The 17154-nt window shown below is 34.6% G+C and overlaps 2 protein-coding genes across 2 annotated transcripts; one reads left to right on the forward strand and one right to left on the reverse strand.

The window, feature by feature from the left end:
• Nucleotides 1-588: 588 nt before the first annotated feature.
• On the forward strand, nucleotides 589-2325 carry LOC113322313 (probable leucine-rich repeat receptor-like protein kinase At1g35710). Its single transcript, XM_026570381.1, has one exon. It carries the CDS (start codon nucleotides 589-591, stop codon nucleotides 2323-2325), a length of 1737 nt encoding a protein of 578 aa, XP_026426166.1.
• Nucleotides 2326-2446: 121 nt separating this feature from the next.
• LOC113323825 (proline-rich protein 3-like) lies at nucleotides 2447-3440 on the reverse strand. Its single transcript, XM_026572175.1, has 2 exons — nucleotides 2974-3440; nucleotides 2447-2873 (listed from the first exon to the last, which is right to left on the reverse strand). The coding sequence occupies exons 1-2, from the start codon at nucleotides 3383-3385 to the stop codon at nucleotides 2572-2574; spliced, it is 714 nt and encodes a 237-aa protein (XP_026427960.1). The 5' UTR covers nucleotides 3386-3440; the 3' UTR covers nucleotides 2447-2571.
• Nucleotides 3441-17154: the final 13714 nt, after the last annotated feature.

A 17154-nucleotide genomic window follows, 5' to 3' on the forward strand; every position in this document is an offset into this window, starting at 1 on the left:
GACCGTTCCATCATATGGTGGCTGTTTCACAGTAATAATTCTTAATGAGACCTGTTTTGAGGCATACTCAAATTATCGGCTGAACCTATATTTTGTCCAGGTTCGGCTGATAAACTTAAGCAAATGTATGCCTCAAAACAGGTTTCTTCTTAATTACCCAAGAGTAATCCTCTGATAAATCTCAGGTTGTGACATTCAGTCTTAATTATCCGAGAGTCACAGATTTCACCCAAGTTTCATTGGGTTTTCTGCAGATTTTTCTTAAATTTTAGCCTCGGTTCAGAAGTCGCTGCATAGGAAATATTTCTCACCTAATTCATCACACCTGGTCCTAATAGATTGCCACGATGCTAATGAGCTAGAGATGAATGAGGTACGCAAGTGGGGCGGCCGGTCTTATATTATACAGAATTTTCTTAGAGCTTTTTGGACTTTTCTTACTTTTCTTAATTAGAGATTAATTAGAGAAATCCTTTCCTTGACCCAAAAGAGTAGTCCTCGCATAAGAAAAAACTAACACTTGCAATTAGAAAAAAAATAAAAAATACTTCTTTAATCTTTTCCCCGCTGAAAAATTAAGCTATCAAAATGGTGCAAATAGCACAAGTTGTTGCCACTGATACCGTTTTTGTGTTCTTGTTGTTGGCTTTTCCTTCAGTTATTTTTGTATCTGGTGGTTCTTCATTTAGTTCAACACAACTAGCCGAACAAGTTAAGGCTTTGCTGAATTGGAGATCAACACTTATTAGCCAGACTTCATCTATTCTCCCATCTTGGAAGAGAGATTTTGGTGCAGTAAGTCCGTGCAAATGGTCTGGAATCACTTGCAATAACAAGGGAAGCGTCATCGTGGGATTCAATCTAACAGGTTTGGGTTTGCAAGGTACGCTCCTTGGTTTCAACTTCTCATGTTTCACCAATTTAGTTAGTCTTGTCTTGAGCAACAACATACTCTCCGGGTTGATTCCGTCGCAAATTAGTAATCTTACTAGTCTTATTCACCTTGATCTTTCTCAAAATGAATTTGGTGGATTCATTCCTGAAGAAATTGGAAGATTAAGCTCTCTTACTTCCTTAGCTTTGTATACTAACAAGCTTAATGGTTCAATTCCTAGTTCTGTGTGGAATTTGAGAAATTTAATTAAGTTGGTTCTTTTTGGCAACCGGTTAACCGGGGAATTGCCCACAGAATTGAGCAATTTAACACGGATGCTAGTATTGACTCTGGCTAATAACTCTCTTTCTGGGACAATACCTGCTAGTATAGGGCAATGTAGCAGTCTTACATTTCTCCACCTTGGCAGAAATAATTTCACAGGAAATGTTCCGAAGGAGATTGTAACAGCAGGAAAATTGAGATTTCTTCAATTGAATAACAACAATTTCAATGGTACTCTTTCTAATTTCGTAAGTAAACTTCAATATTTGGAAGTTGTTAACTTAGCGAATAACAAGTTTGGAGGCAGTATACCCTCTGAGCTGGGTTTGCTTCGTGGCCTTCGAATCCTTTCTTTGAGGTTAAACAACTTCTATGGGTCTATCCCTGAAGAGATCATGCAGTTGCCTCAACTCCGTATATTGGATTTGTCGCGTAACAATTTAACCGGTTTAATTCCCAGCAACATTGGGAACTTGGAGAAGCTAACAAGTAGACTTAATGACACAGTTGTGACTGATGACTATTATAATTTTAGATCTGTGCAGTTGAAGATGGATATCAAAGGGATCACGGTCCAACTTGCAATGCTATACAGCTATACCTCTGCAATCGACCTATCATGCAATAATCTAGAGGGAAGCATTCCAAAAGAGATAGTTTCATTAAAAGGACTTTTCATGCTTAATTTGTCCTATAATCATTTCTCGGGTAATATCCCTGCAAATATCGGAGATATGTCAGGATTAGAGTCACTGGATTTATGCTACAATAGATTGTCAGGGAATATCCCACAGTCTTTGACATCAATGGATTCTCTTGGTTTTCTGAATTTATCTTACAATAAGTTGAGTGGCAGGATTCCAGAAGGAACTCATTTTGAGACTTTGAGTTGGGATGGTTCAATTTTCACCGGGAATGAGTTGTTGTGCGGAGTACCAACAGAAAAAATCTGCGAGGGTGATCAGAATATTAGCTCTACAAATGAAATTGAAGAATATGAGGAGGAAGAGGATGAGTTCTACGTTGCTATTGCTACAGGCATTGGAGTTGGAACTTGGGGTTTATTCTTTGTTTTGCTTCTTAAAAAAGAGAAGTGGTGGAGTGGATATTTGGAATTTGTTGATTCTATTGCAGTTAGAACAATACGTTGTTTTCATAAAATTTGATTGTGATACAGTGCTCTTGTTTTTTGGCTATGGTTTTCATACTGGAGATTTGTGTATATATAATACAGTGTCCATCTATATTTGCATTTCCAGGGGTGTATTCTGCTAATAACATGTAATCCGATTAAAAGTCCATCACAAATTTCAACTCCATTCAAATAAACGAATACAACAACTAAACAAAAAATGAACATGAAAGAATAATTATGCAGCAAACAAAGCCTCTCGGATGAAGAAATTTCATCTTTAGTACTTTGGCTCAGGAGTGTAAACAAAAGGACCAACAGAGTATAAGTTCTTGTTGTTGGGGAGACTGTGATAGTTGAGGGAGAGGAGGGCACCAGTGACACCATTGTTGATATCGGTAGGGTGACTGCAAATTGTCATTGGGCATGTATCAAGGTACACCTTGCACTGGAAAACTTGGTAAATGATGGAAGATACATCCAATGGAGTGTAGAAGTATCCCTTGTTGTCAGTTTTACTGGTGACGACCAATAGCTGAGAAACTAAATCAGCGGCAAAGCATACAACTTTTGTCACAACTCCTGCACATACAAAATCAGAAATTAATTTCTATCCAGATATTATCTACTGCAAGATTATCAAACAAAACAGTGAGAATTGGAAAACGGAAGAAAAAGTTACCTTCAATTGGAATTCGTTCAGCACCGGATTGACAGTAGACAAGCCCTTGTACTGCATAGTTTTTGGGGGTTGGGACCTTAGGGGTGGTTGGGACATACGGCTTCTCAACCTTAGGCGCGGTTGGGACGTATGGCTTCTCGGCCTCGGGAACGGCTGGAACGTACGGCTTCTCAACCTTAGGTGCGGTGGAGACGTATGGCTTCTCGGCCTCGGGAACGGATGGGACTTCTGGATGTTCTACCTCAGGAACTTTAGGCACTCTAACTCTTGGAACGTAATTAGAAATCTTAAAAGGTTGACCTTCGGTACCAGAAGGTCTTGGTTCTTCATTATCATAATAACCATAGGAAGTAGATGCAAGTGCAAGAAAAGCAAGAGCAAAAACACAAACCAAACTGTTGATTCTTGCCATGACTTAGTTTCTGTACAAAACTAAGGATCGATGGGAGAGTTATCGAAGAGATGTATTAGAGAGATGATGATAACTTCCAATGAATTAAAATGGAAGAAATCAATCCTTTTTATAGTACTAAAAAAGGAGGATTCCAAGAATTTCATCCTTGAAGCTATTCAAATTTGTCGTGGAAGCAGCGTAGTGTGAAATTATAGTACATGGTATGCACGTCGTATCAGAGTTTTATTGTTGTCACCCACGAATGTTGGACACTCGGACTTATTTGAGTTGACAACATCGTATCTAAATGATATGATATGAAGATATGCCGATTCTTAGTTCAAATTCAGACTTGATAAATTAATGACCTTTCGTATTTGAATCTATCTGTTAAAAAATAACTTTCGAGGCCAAGGTTGTCCAAGAAAGGACCATTTATCAATTAAAAATTTCTATCTGTTGAATTATCTCGGCACATCTGTATTAAGAAAACACTGAAAGTACTTTGATGGACGGCGTCGATATAATAATTTTTAATTATTCGACAGATGCTGGTAATTAGACATATTTTCGACCAAGTGACTGACTGATTATAAGTCATGTGACTGGTTTTGGGCTGATTGACAAGTTTGGATCACAAACAAAAATGATTTCAGTCATGAAGCAGAATCTGGGTTGCAGTAGCAAAATTCAGGCAAAGATATAAATTTTCAGTCACTAGGTAGGTTAAGACGGAGATATTGTGCCATGAGGTACATCTTGGATCATGATGTCAAATATGGGTCACTGAGCATATTTCGTTAGTAGAGGCAGATTTTGGTAAGAAACATTCGATCATCGAATGCATTTAGACTCATATGAGAAAATTTGGAGTCAAGTATATCACTCATACCAGATTTCGGGCAGTTTTGTAGTCACAAAATTGGTTAAAAAGACCAAAATCAACAATTCCTGGGTGGAGGACATTTAGATTTTGATACTGTTTAAATGGATAAGAATGTAAAAATAGTCAGGATGTAAATAGTTTCATTCTACCCATTTTCAAATTATTTTTCTTATTTTTAATTTACATCAGGATGCATCCAATTTCATCCTCGCTATTTTTTGAACTTTAAGCCAGGATGAATCCAGTTTTATCCTTGCTATTTTTTTGGTGTCCATTACACCCATACTAATTTTTACTCGTCCATTTGAACCATGTTTTAAAAATATTTGGACAAATGACCCATTTTCCGGAAAATTTATCAGAAAGAAATCTTCCTTCATCTTAAGTCGATGGATTTGTATCTAAGTGAAACCATCAATGTAATTCATGGTCTTTTAAATAAAATAATTAAAATCAGGAACATATTTTCGATAATTGAAAGAATGGGAAAATTCTAAAGTTCCATTCCCATGTTTAATTTTGAAGAACGTTGGAAAAACAAGCTCATTCAAAAGATAACTAATTTGGTGGTTGAATCCAAAAACTAGTCAGCTAATTGTACGTTTGATCTACAAATTAAAGATTTTGATTTTTGTTTTCTCAATTTAGGTGATCTTAGATCCTTCTCTTATAAGAAGTTTTTTTTTCTTTTGATCGGAAAAGAGAAGATATATTAGAATAATAGAATTTACAGTAGTCTATCGATGATGGCAGAAACAAACAACGAAAAGAAAGCTAAAAATGAATCACCACGGTATTAGGAGGAGACAAGCCAAAATAAAGAAGTTTAAGAGTTCTTTTTTCTTTTTCATATAAATAAGTAATGGTAAGCTTTGGAGTCAGTTGATGAGTGATGCAGCTTCACCTGAAAATGTACGTTTTCAGGGTGGGAGATATCACTATTTGATCTGATGGTTGAAGTTGCTAACGAAACGAACACTCCACTGTACCACTGAAGTTGAGACCGTTTTAGTTTTCATATGATAAATTGCAAAAATAATATCATGAGAGGAGCATTATCGCCATACCGGTTATCTGCAGACATTTTCTAGGCCAAATTAGGCTCTCCGATTTGTCATCTCTGTATCAACATACATTCCCTGTATCTGCATATTCTCTCACCCAAGTACCTATAGCCATGATCATCTTCAATATCCAAGAAAACACATCGTTTCTTTGACAACCTATGCGAATATTTCAGGACTTCATTATTAGTATGCTCACTTCCTCGCCATGGCTGCCATGTTGTTCCTTGTATTGACCTATTCTCCATTTGCTTACGAGCAATAGTAATTGAATGTCTTCCCATATCCCTTTGAACCTCCGTTAAATTCTCCTTGTTAAACACCTTAATTTTTGGCCACAAATCATCCCAAACCCGTACATTCCCATCAATTTTGGGAAACAAAGTGTGGAAATAGTAGTAAAACCAATACTACAAAAAAAAGTGGGGGAAATTAATATATAACATTTTTCCACAAATATCAACATTAAATGGGTTTAAGATATAAAATGAGCCATATGTACATACCTCTAAGATCATCCACATCTCGTTGAAAGTCTTCAATTTGCAACTAGCCTCGCCCAAAGATTTATAAAGACAAGCCAACGTCGGAGATCCCCAATCAAACCTATTTATGTTTTCTAAATCCAACTCCTCAAAGTTACATAACCATCCTACCTTTATGGTGGATACACTATTTGGCATAAGCACTTGACCAATCATCCATAAAATAAAAACCCGAACAATTTCATCCCAATATGGTTCCATAGCCACTCCACCCTTTCCTTTAAATGTCTTCAACCAGTCACACATGTCTACACATTTGATACCACCACTCCTCTTGCTCAAATAGGAGGACACATCAAGACCACGAATTATGTTTTCCCCATTCTCACCAATTTCTTCTTCACTATCATTCGGCTCCAAATTCTCATCAATATCTTCTTCATCATCACTTTCTTGCTCGGTTGTTGTGGCTTTCCCTTTCCCCTTTTCTAGTGCTTTCTTCTTTTCCGCGGCTTTCTTTTTCTCGGCTTTATCGAAAATAAATTGAGCTAAATTGGGCAAAGGGTTTTCAACATACTCCAAGCAAGTTTCTCTATTTTCCTTATCACACCAATTTACATAATCTAGCTTTACTCCTTTTCCTACTTCTAAACCCTTCAACCAAGAGAAGTCATTGGGTGTGAGCCCTATTTCAAATGTAGGAAAATGAAAAATATTTGTAGATTTCCAAAACCGCTCAACAATTGCGTGTGTGAGTTGTTGATCATCTTTCGAAAAATTTATGTCAAGTAATCGACCCAATCCACATTGGTCTACAAACAACTTACATTTTTCATTTTTACATACAATTTCATACAAATTATGCATATTGCTCCATCCACCTCTAAATCTAATTGAAGGTTCACCATCTACAATGTCAAGAGTGTTGCATATATGATTTTCTTCACCTTTAGAAGACAAAATAGTATAATCCATTGTTCTCTATATGAACCCTAAAACAAGTGTCATTAACCATTTATCAAAATTAAGCTATAAATCAATCAAATTAAAACAATGGAACAAGAGGTAAACAAAATTAATACGCTCAACATTAAGATTAAGCTAAGAATCATACATTTAATTCGCTCAATTATCCCAATTAGCTCAACACCTTCAAGAATTTAGAAAAAAAATCAAATTAGGGTAACTTTTAACCAAAACCTAAATAAGATGATGAAATTAATATCAATAAACGATTTTTTTTGTTAGAATAGGATTTACCTCTACTCGTTAATCAATGGGATACATTTATTTTTGCAAGAAATTGGATTGCTTATCATTTTTGAAGATCATAGTGAAGGAGAAGATGAAAAAACCATGAAAATGTTGAAGAAGAATGAAAACATCCAGGAGAATTGCTCCTGATATCGACTTCCTACACAAACAGGGGACCGTCCCCCGTTTGGAATTTTTTTCTTTTAGACGGGGGACTGTCCCCCGTCAAGATTTATTTTTATTTCTTACGGGAGACTGTCCCCCATAAGATTTCAAAAAAACTATTAAACGGGGGACGGTCCCCCGGCTAGTCCTTCTTTTATATTTTCCCACAGTGGCCATACTCGTTCATATGGACGAGTGGTCGTTCATATGGGCGAGTTAGTCTCCAAATGGAGACTAACCATAGCCTTTGCTCTTAGTAATAAATGGAGTTTACGCGGTGTCTGAAATCTCAGACCCTGAAGTAGGCAACTAATGTCCTAGTTCTGATATAACCTTTTTCTCTTTAATACTCCCTCCGTACCTGTTATAAGATCTTCTCCAATGGTGAACATGAATATTTCATAGGTGGCATCATTTTTAAGACATTCTTTGAGTATAAAATCTTAAATATTAAGAAAAACAAATATTTGTCTCCAACCCATAAAGTCTTCTATTATTTTATTACTTATTTGTAGGCATATAATTGGTTAAAATCCTTTCCATATTTATTTTCCATTGATTTTTATTAACAAAAGTATGACTAGGATGGGAAGACATCCTCTAAGTGAATGTCTAAAACTAGAGGTTCATCTAGAGGATGTCTAACTTTTCTTTTGCCACATCATCCTCACATCAATGGGTTGGAGATGATTTTTTATAAATATTGTTGTGGATCCTGCGTGGATAAGGACTTTTTCCTTCACACACATTCCATAGGATAGGCTCTAAAGGCGGAGAAGTAAAAAATTGCAGTTCCTATATATAGGCAGAAAACTATTTTCAATGTGTTTTCTTCCTTATATACCCTTATTTAAGCTTACGGGTATCAACAAAGATATTTATTACTAACAATAATTTCCTAGGATAATTACTAATACTACCTTCTCATCCATACGGTTTACTCCAATATTTATTGTTTAGCCAATTTCTCTCACCAGATTTTCTTATACTTTCGTTGTTTAGTGGAATACAAATTCATTGGAATCAGGAAATTCATTAACTATCAGAATCTTTATTATAGGTAAATAAGGTAGTTTTAGGAAAATATATGAAACCCAAAACTCTTCTTATTCTACGAGATTTCTCCTTCTCCGCCTTTATAATAGAGACGGAGGGAGTATAATCTTTTTCTTCGAAAAAAAAATGTCATAGTTCTGATTCTTATCAGAAAATATTCTTTTTCTTTGCTAGTTCTGATAAATTTTTTTTTAATGTGCTAGATTATAGTAAGTGTCAAACTCTTCGATAAGTGTTGGTTTGATAGGTCATGAATTTTCAGTGCCTTGACCAAACTGTTTGTTACGATGCTACATCTAACTAATATAACGAAAGAAAAAAGGGTCCTTTTGGTAGGAGGCCTCTGAAATTACAAAATTGTCCTCATTTAAAATTACTAAGCTCTATCACGTAAATTCAATAAAAATAAAGGGTAAATCTTACATTAAATTAATATTTGCATATTTATGAAAATATCATTGTTTTAGATATATATCGATTTTTTTTAAAACTTATTATCTTTCAATATACACCGGATTTTTATAAGATTTATATGTTTGAAAAGCTCTTTTAATTACCTATGTAACAAGTATAAATAAGAGTATTGCATTTTATTTTACTCAAAAAATTTCATCATTTTCAAATTTCACATTGTTGAATGATGTGCACACAAACGTAGAGATATAAAACGGGCCGGCATAGCCCAGCACATCCATTAAGAGGCGAGCCTACCGTGTTATGCCTCGTACGAGAGATTAAGACGTACCGTGTTGTGACGTGCCCAAGGGCGTACCATGTTGTACCTGGTACACTTATTTTACATTTTTCAAAGTAAATATTTTCAACATATTTAGATATTGTATGTGTTATCATTGAAATAATTTGATACCGCAAAAATAAAATGTCAACAAATGGTTAGAATAAACACTCTTTGTGAAATATACAAAAAAAACGTATTATATTATGCGGAATTGTGTTATGACATGCTTTGTTAGCGTGTTGTGCCACATGCTTATTTGTGCCACGTGTTGTGCCACTGTGCCAATTAGCTAGGCCTAGCAAAGCATATTAAGCTAGCATGCCGGGACAACCCACGTGCTGGGCTGGGCTGGGCTCGTGCTGCCATGGTCTAGTTTACACCTCTGGACAGATAATATCACTTGTGAAAATAAAGAAAACGCCAGTCATCCATTTTATCTTCGTGAAGGGCTTGATTGATTTAAACCTTTTAACCAGTGTAACATTCATATATTGTTAAGTTTAAAATTCTTAAAATATCATACCGAGAAAGAAAAAAGTATGGTTATTATATGTGATCGTACCATCAGGAAAACAAAACTTCTTCTGAGATATTCGAGTAAACTAAGTTGGAGATTTGAGTTCAGCTAAAGCACTAGCCCATCGATATACAGTCGGTGTTTTTCTATTGATTATGCAAAAATTGAAATAGAGTATTATTTCTTCCTTTCAGAATTTGGAACAAAAGTGATACTTTCAACAGTTCATCTTTACTACAAAAAAGGAATATAAGGAAATATGAACTAATTCAGCATTCGTCGGCAATCATAGGTTTTATTAAATTGCACAATGGATACATTTTCATCATTTTGTAAAGCTCAAGTGTGAACAAATAGTTTGTTGTACGGCAAAATGTTTTCTAAGAGCATATCCAATGGAGTATGAGTATTTATCATATGTGGAGACCTAAAAAAAGGTACATAATAACATAGAATATAAATACAAATCTTATTTTGATAAGCATCTCCAGTGGTAGTTGTATCCATATCTATTTTGATATACTTTCGCTTATTTATAGAAACAAAATTCAAAAAATTAATTAAAATAATAACAAATTGATGACGTGGGTATGGACGGGAGTCTCCAAAAACCCATACTCTCCTCCAAACTCAAACTTCCACGTCATATTTTAAATTTGGATTATCCAACCACCACTGGAGAGGTTTTTTCTGTTGCGAGTTTCTAAAATCTTAGGTGACATCAATATTTTTTAAAAACTATACTCCAATGGAGATGCTCTAGGAATTGAAATATATCAAAGTTCGAACACTTTCTATTTGCGAGGCTTTAATATGTTGGATTCATCAAAGATATATTCAAAAAGATATATCATCCCGATATATAATGTTCCAAAGTTGAAGTACAATTTTTCTCAATAATTTATGAATAATTTTGTAAACCGTATAGAAAAACCGACGTTTTCTTAAATCCAGCCTCATGTCTGGTCCATTGTAACAAATTGCTCGGCGTAGTGTATGTATACTCACTTAAGTCGAGCCTACTGTGAGGCAGGAAGACTAGGCATTTCTAGACTTGTTTGAATTTGCACCCCGATCAGATATAATAGTTTAAGCATGTGTCCTACAAGCTGTGCTTAAACATTCTTTAAACTAGAGATTGATGGTGAACCAAAGATTATCATATTACCAGGAAATACCTGAGTTTAATTTCGAAACGGCTGATGCCCACTACTCTTTCTCAAAAGATATGTCGGAAGAGGAAGAAGAAGAAGAGTATTTCATACCATATAAGGAACTAGATATTGATAATAGTCAGGCGACTTTTAGAATGTCCCTTAATTCACCAGATCCAATTGAATTCATTAGCTCTCTAGGTTCTAACTCAGAAGAAATCGTAGAAGATGCTCAATCTAAGACTAAGATAGATCAGTTTGGTTCTTTCATGGTATCAGACATCATAGAGGAATGGGAATCAACATTTAATCCAGTGCTTGATGAATCAAATCTAAACAAAGAACCAATAGTTGCTGCCTCAAATGGGGATGCTGACAACAATAAGAAGGGGATCCAGGTAACTTTTAACTATTAATCTTTCAAATTCAAAATCCTTTTTAGTATGACAAGAAATTCCAATGTGTTAATTTAAATTCCAGTAGGACTTGTGATATTAAGGAATCATGAATGTTCCCAAACCGGATATCGAGAGCATCCCATAGCTCTTTTGGTGTCTTCAAGTGATGATAACCCCAACGCAGGTTAGGATCGATATGCCTCTTGAGGAACATAAGAGCATTAACTTTGTCTTTCTCAGTCTCCGGAGCAGCGTCGACAGATGGCTTGATAGTGGAGGTGAAATCCTTTGCGACGAAGGTAGTTTCCACATCAGCGACCCAACGGTGGTACTCAAGTCCTGCTGAGTCCAAAAGTTCGAACTCCGGTCGAATTGGGTCCATCTACATAGATAAAGTAAAGGACATTAATATGGTGCTCAAATCCTTTTGAGTCCATGAACATGACAAATTTTGATACCATTTCTTATGACCAAATTTTTTATGGCCAAGATGAATATATATAAACCAAGTTTCTTTATGGTTGTATATAGGCACTACGGATATGTCATAGTCCAATTTATGGTCATAACCCGTCAACAAAAATGACTAACCAAATTTCTTCATGGTTAACAAATTTATCAACCAAAAATAAACTTGTTTGGAAAAAATAGAATACAAAAATATTTAATATTTACATGCACATATTTATTAGGATTTAAGTGCTAATACGTTTGCAAATTATTTTATTTTTATTATTATTATTATTCGGGCTATCTTTAATAACACAAGGAGGATCTAAAATAGTACATATACACTATTATGATTCAAATAAGAACATATGGTAAATAAGCATGGTGTAAAAAAAAAGGTACCATGGCATTCATGAGGAAAGTCTATATGCATGCAAAGACAAGGAGTAGCATAGTATTTTTCTAATAAGTAGTATAAAATTATGATATGATGCTTTCCAAATTTAAAACATACATACATGGATTATGAGTTTTGGAAAGTAAATGAAATAATATAACGTAACACCACATGATAAAAAAAAGTTGAGACAAAATCAGAGATTCTTGACTTTTGGTCTAAAGCAAGGACAAACCTATGATATGGCTTTATCAATACAAGAGAAAGACTAATATATTACTTTTGATAAAAGTACAAGCATGTGATAAAGAAGAAAGATAAATGTATCATTTCTAAGAGAAGGACAAATCAACGGATTTTTTTTTTGCAAACTAGAAAAAGATTTCTACTTTATTCAATTTCATAGCTTTATAAAAAAAAACATATAATTTTTTTTTGAAGAAGAAGAATCAGATATTTATGGAGATAATATCATGGAGATCAACTAATCAATATCATGGAGATAAAAAATCCCATGAACAAATATCTAAAAGCATCTAATAAATAAGGGAGACAAACATGCATCATTTATTTAGAAGAGGACAAGCATGTTTAAGGAATTTCCTTGTTGTCAGGAGAGAAAAAAAAATGGTTGAGGTAAATACCTCTTTGGGAAAGAAGTAGTTGATGAAGAACCAATAAAGATGAAGAGTTAAATTTCTTGTGAAGAATTTAATCTCAGTTGGTTGTAGCAAGGTGCTGATAACGTGTTTAAGTTTATTGTGAATGGGAGACAAACATAATAGAAACAAAAGTAGAGAAGAAGAAGAATCAGAGAGTTTCTCATTTATTTTCTTTGTCTTATACACTTTAAATACATAACACTAAATGCATGTAGTAGTACAGGTGTTGGGGTACTGTATGCCATGTGTTTAGTGGGAAGAGAAAACACAACATGTGTCTAGGAGAAGAGGGGAGGTGCACATGCACTTTACCACATGGTGGTCAGACACCTTTCCCCACATATTCCTGCAACACATTTGTCTATTTTATCTCCTTCTTTGATTGTGAGTAAGAATGACCTAAGTCTAAGTGATTACATTTGGAAACTTCACTTGGAATAGGTTATGATACCCATCCATATGCGTTAATTATATTCTATTTGTTTTACATGAACATACTTTTTGTTACAACATTATACCTTGAGATTAAGAAATTTCTTTTCCAGTGGGGATCCTTGCACGGGTGTTTTAGATGTATAAGTTTCAGAGAGCTTGTTTCTCATCGGGAGATGGTTATGAGTTACCACTTGTAAAAGTGTAATGATCTTTGGGCATGTTACTCGGCTTCAAGTTTTTTTTCTCTTTTCTCTTCAAAAAAGTTTTAACCTTATTTTTACACTATCTAACACATTTGATACTATTTTTTTTTATAAAATCTAAACGTTAGCATATTTGAAGCTAACATTTTGCAGATATTTTTGTCTTATCAAGAAATATATGCCCATAAAAAATCACTATATTCCGGAGTGTATAACTCCGTCATATACTACTTTGAAAATCAACCGTCGAAAATCAATGAATTTTCATCCGTTAAAATTAAGATTGGTAGATGGTGGGATTTGGTACTTTGGAATGTGCTCATTTTTTGTGGGTATGTTGAGCCTTATAAGACGAGCATATCCCCAAAATATTAGTTTCAAATACGTTACCATATAAGTTTTATTAAGAAAAATATCACTAAAAATATGAGATAGTGTAAAAATAAGAGGGTGAGGGGATCTCCCTCTTCTTCAAATAAGAAAAAAAACATCATACCCTGAGATGCTGGAGTGAACCGATCTTGATCTGCGAATCAAAAAGTTTTAATACAACAATATTGTCAATTTTTAATTCTATTCGTATGTCAAATCACAATAGGATGAAATAGTGATGCTATTCTCAATTAACCTTGTTTGTATCTCTTATTGTTTTGTTTTTCTGCCCATCTCTATGGACTGGATCGCTTTGTAGACTTTAATTTGTTTCAATAAGTTTTTCATTTGTCCTTTCCATTAATTAGAAAATAATAATATAACAAATGCTTTTGATACTTGATTTCAAGTGTATCACCAAAAGTCCATACTGTACTACTTAATTATGAGTTTAATTAGGAGAAGAGTTGTATCGAACAAAAGTTTTATTAAAATTTTATCCCGTAGAGGAAAACAGTGAATGGAAAATTCTCTTATAATACTAACAAGTTCTGTAAACCTGTCCAAATGGACGGGCTGGTTCATTAACTGAACCAAAACCAAAATTAAGAAAAGTGATAAGTGTAATTCATAATGGTTGACCATTTATGAATGGAACTTTTTAGCATCAAACCATTTATATATTATGTCAATGGACACTTAATGGAGAGAACATATACATCAAAGATTCAGAACATTCTTGATGGCTACAAATCTTTGTTGGCTTCATGTGTGGTGATGTAAGTCTGTTACTATATAACAAAGCTGTATAATTTTAGCAGCTTACAAATCAGCACATTTGGCTACTTGTGCCTACAAAATACATGTCCCAATCTAAATCATAACATTATCTATCACAAAATGAATCTCTCTGCATTAACACCTAAACAAAAATCGATAAGTTTAGCAAATAACATATACCATTGTATATTAAACTATTGTGCTAGTTAGTTAAGCACAACCAAGTTAGTTCTTCAATGGATCTTGTGAATGCGAAACTATAGATTAATCGTTGGCTTGACTTCCTTTCCTATGTCGTTTTTAAATTGATATGGAGCCTTTTGTCCCTCTCTGCCTTTTTAATGAGACTTGTGAAGAACTTGAAATCAGACCATAACTACTTGTGAGAAAGTGTATCCCTTCACTTCATTTTTTTTATTTGGAAATTTGTTGACCACTTCCTCCTTGCTAATTGTAGAATTCTGAAAATTGAAGTCAACATAAACATGGAGACTCAGCGAATTTGGATAATATTAACTAATAAATTGTAAACTAAAAAGTTCATTACTGTATTGTGAATTAAATTTAGCGAAGATGCTCTTCTGTCATGCAGTATCTCCTTTCTTTGTGATATTTTTTGGTTTGATTCTCCAATTCTGTCGGATATTTGTATATATCAAAATATGGATCGCCACGTGGACATAGGAAGACGCGAGAATCCGGACTAAAGATCCTGTATCGTGTCACGAAAATCTTCGTCAGTGACTTGTAAAATCAAGTTAGAGTCACCATTATTGACAAGTCGACGAGGTAAAAGCTATGTGCGAGATAGTGTCTCATCACGAAGTAAGCTCCAAGAAGAACAAGGGTTATGAAGATCCGTGAAGTACCCTACAAGATATCTGCCGCGAAGTAAAAAAGGACGAAGTAAGATTACTTAGCCGAAAAGACAATCCACGAGATAGATAAATTATGGAGCAAGAAAAGAGACGGGTGTCCCGACAAGCCCATGTGAAGTAAGCGAAAGAAGGGAAAAAACTTTATGGAAAACGATTTGTGCGAAGTGTAAAGCGTTACTGCGAGAACGCGACAAAATAAAATGAGTTGTGTTCCATTAGAATTAGATGGCCTATAAATAGAGGTCCTTGAGCAATGTATAAGGGATCAGATATTTGGAGAGTGGGAGAGTTTAACCTAGGGGAGAGATTAGGGTTTCCTTGTATTCAAGAACTTGTATCTTTGTTACTTTGAATGATTCATCAATAAAGATTTCGATGTTTATCTTACTTAGTATGTCTTAGATCTTGATTACTATCACTTTGGGCGTATTACTGGGTTTCCAGTAGTTACAACATCCGTGAATGGAAAAGAAATCAATAGCGATATTAACGACATTGGAAATATTATCTTGTTAGTTGGTGTAGGATTTATAGTTAACCTGTCATTTTGGAATAAAAATTGGTGACTCGAATTATATAGATTGGCTCACGGTTGGCTTTGTCATTGCACTCTTCACTTCAATTCTTCAGATTTCAGTGTAAACATACTTCATTTCTTCAATACCAACTGCGCTCACTGCCAATGATAAAGATGAGCCAATAAAGATTAGAGTCAAACCACCTCCTACCCAAAACATTGATTTAAATTTAGAACTATTGTCATAACTTTTCCTTAAAATGCTGGTTAAACGAAATACGTCAGAGCAAAGAACATTTGGGTTAGTACATAGGAGCTTTAATGAAATATTTTGTTCCCTTTTATCGCTTCCTTGTTCATATACATCAGAGTTAACGATTTTTTTTTTGCCACTCACAGCATCATTATAACCTCCATCTAAGCACTGTTACGCTAAAATCTATCCAAATTTTACATGATCACTAGCATCATTATAACCTCCAACAACTTCAATGTTAAACAAATTAATATTTTACCTTGAAGCATCCTTACGGCCTTGTTCCAATCCATCAGTGGGTCCTGAATCATCTCTTCAAAATTAAAAGAAAAAGGAAAAAGATCTAAACTTGGTTGGCAGAATTGCGATTTGATTGAAGAGATCCTCCATATTTCTTCGCTTATGTTTGTAAGGAAACATCTCTCTAACTCCATGCCAACTTTTTCTCATGGAGACCATGGATGCCAAAGTATGTTTTTATCAACTTATCAAAAGCTAATGGAAACCATAGATGGAAGAACTGACTTCTTACCACAATGAGCAACTTATGAGAAGATACTTTAACCTGAACTCCGATCTTTTCATTTCCATTCAACCATTCCCAAATCCTCTTACCCTCGATAGAGTATCTGAGTCCCGACACTTTACGATTGTCTATACACAATTAAAAGTGTAACACATTGATTCGAACACTAAAATAAGGACAAATCTGAAATAGGTTTCTTAAATTTTGTTAACATTGTACTTTTGATTGAATAAGAAGATCAAGAGGAGGGATTTCTTGAAAGGGATCAGTATTGTGCATTCGTTGAAACAAATATATGCAACTGAACTGAAGAGTCACGTCTGAAGCCTAAATGTTGACATGACGAACTAATGTCGACGTCATTCTAAGTGAAGTGCTCCCTGAACTAATGGCATATTTGTAGATAGTGTATCACAAACCTCAATTCCTTTTCAGGATCATGTTTTCGGCTTCATTGTAAAATCCACTGTTTCTTTTTTCTTTGCACTGTTGCCAAAGGTAGATCACAATAAGGCTATCTGCAGTATATTGCAAATCTCCAATGAAAGGGAATCGTGAAAGAAAAAGAAAAACAACGATGAAAAACAATCTTT

The sequence above is a fragment of the Papaver somniferum genome, chromosome 11 (genome assembly GCF_003573695.1).
Source record: "Papaver somniferum cultivar HN1 chromosome 11, ASM357369v1, whole genome shotgun sequence".
NCBI lineage: Eukaryota > Viridiplantae > Streptophyta > Magnoliopsida > Ranunculales > Papaveraceae > Papaver > Papaver somniferum.

Bases quoted from the DNA above. Each gene is read 5' to 3' on its own strand.
- LOC113322313 (XM_026570381.1), top strand. From the start codon at position 589: ATGGTGCAAATAGCACAAGTTGTTGCCACTGATACCGTTTTTGTGTTC.
- LOC113323825 (XM_026572175.1), bottom strand. From the start codon at position 3,385: ATGGCAAGAATCAACAGTTTGGTTTGTGTTTTTGCTCTTGCTTTTCTT. The intron at 2,874-2,973 runs GTAACTTTTTCT...TTGTATGTGCAG, and splicing joins TGAACGAATTCCAATTGAAG to GAGTTGTGACAAAAGTTGTA.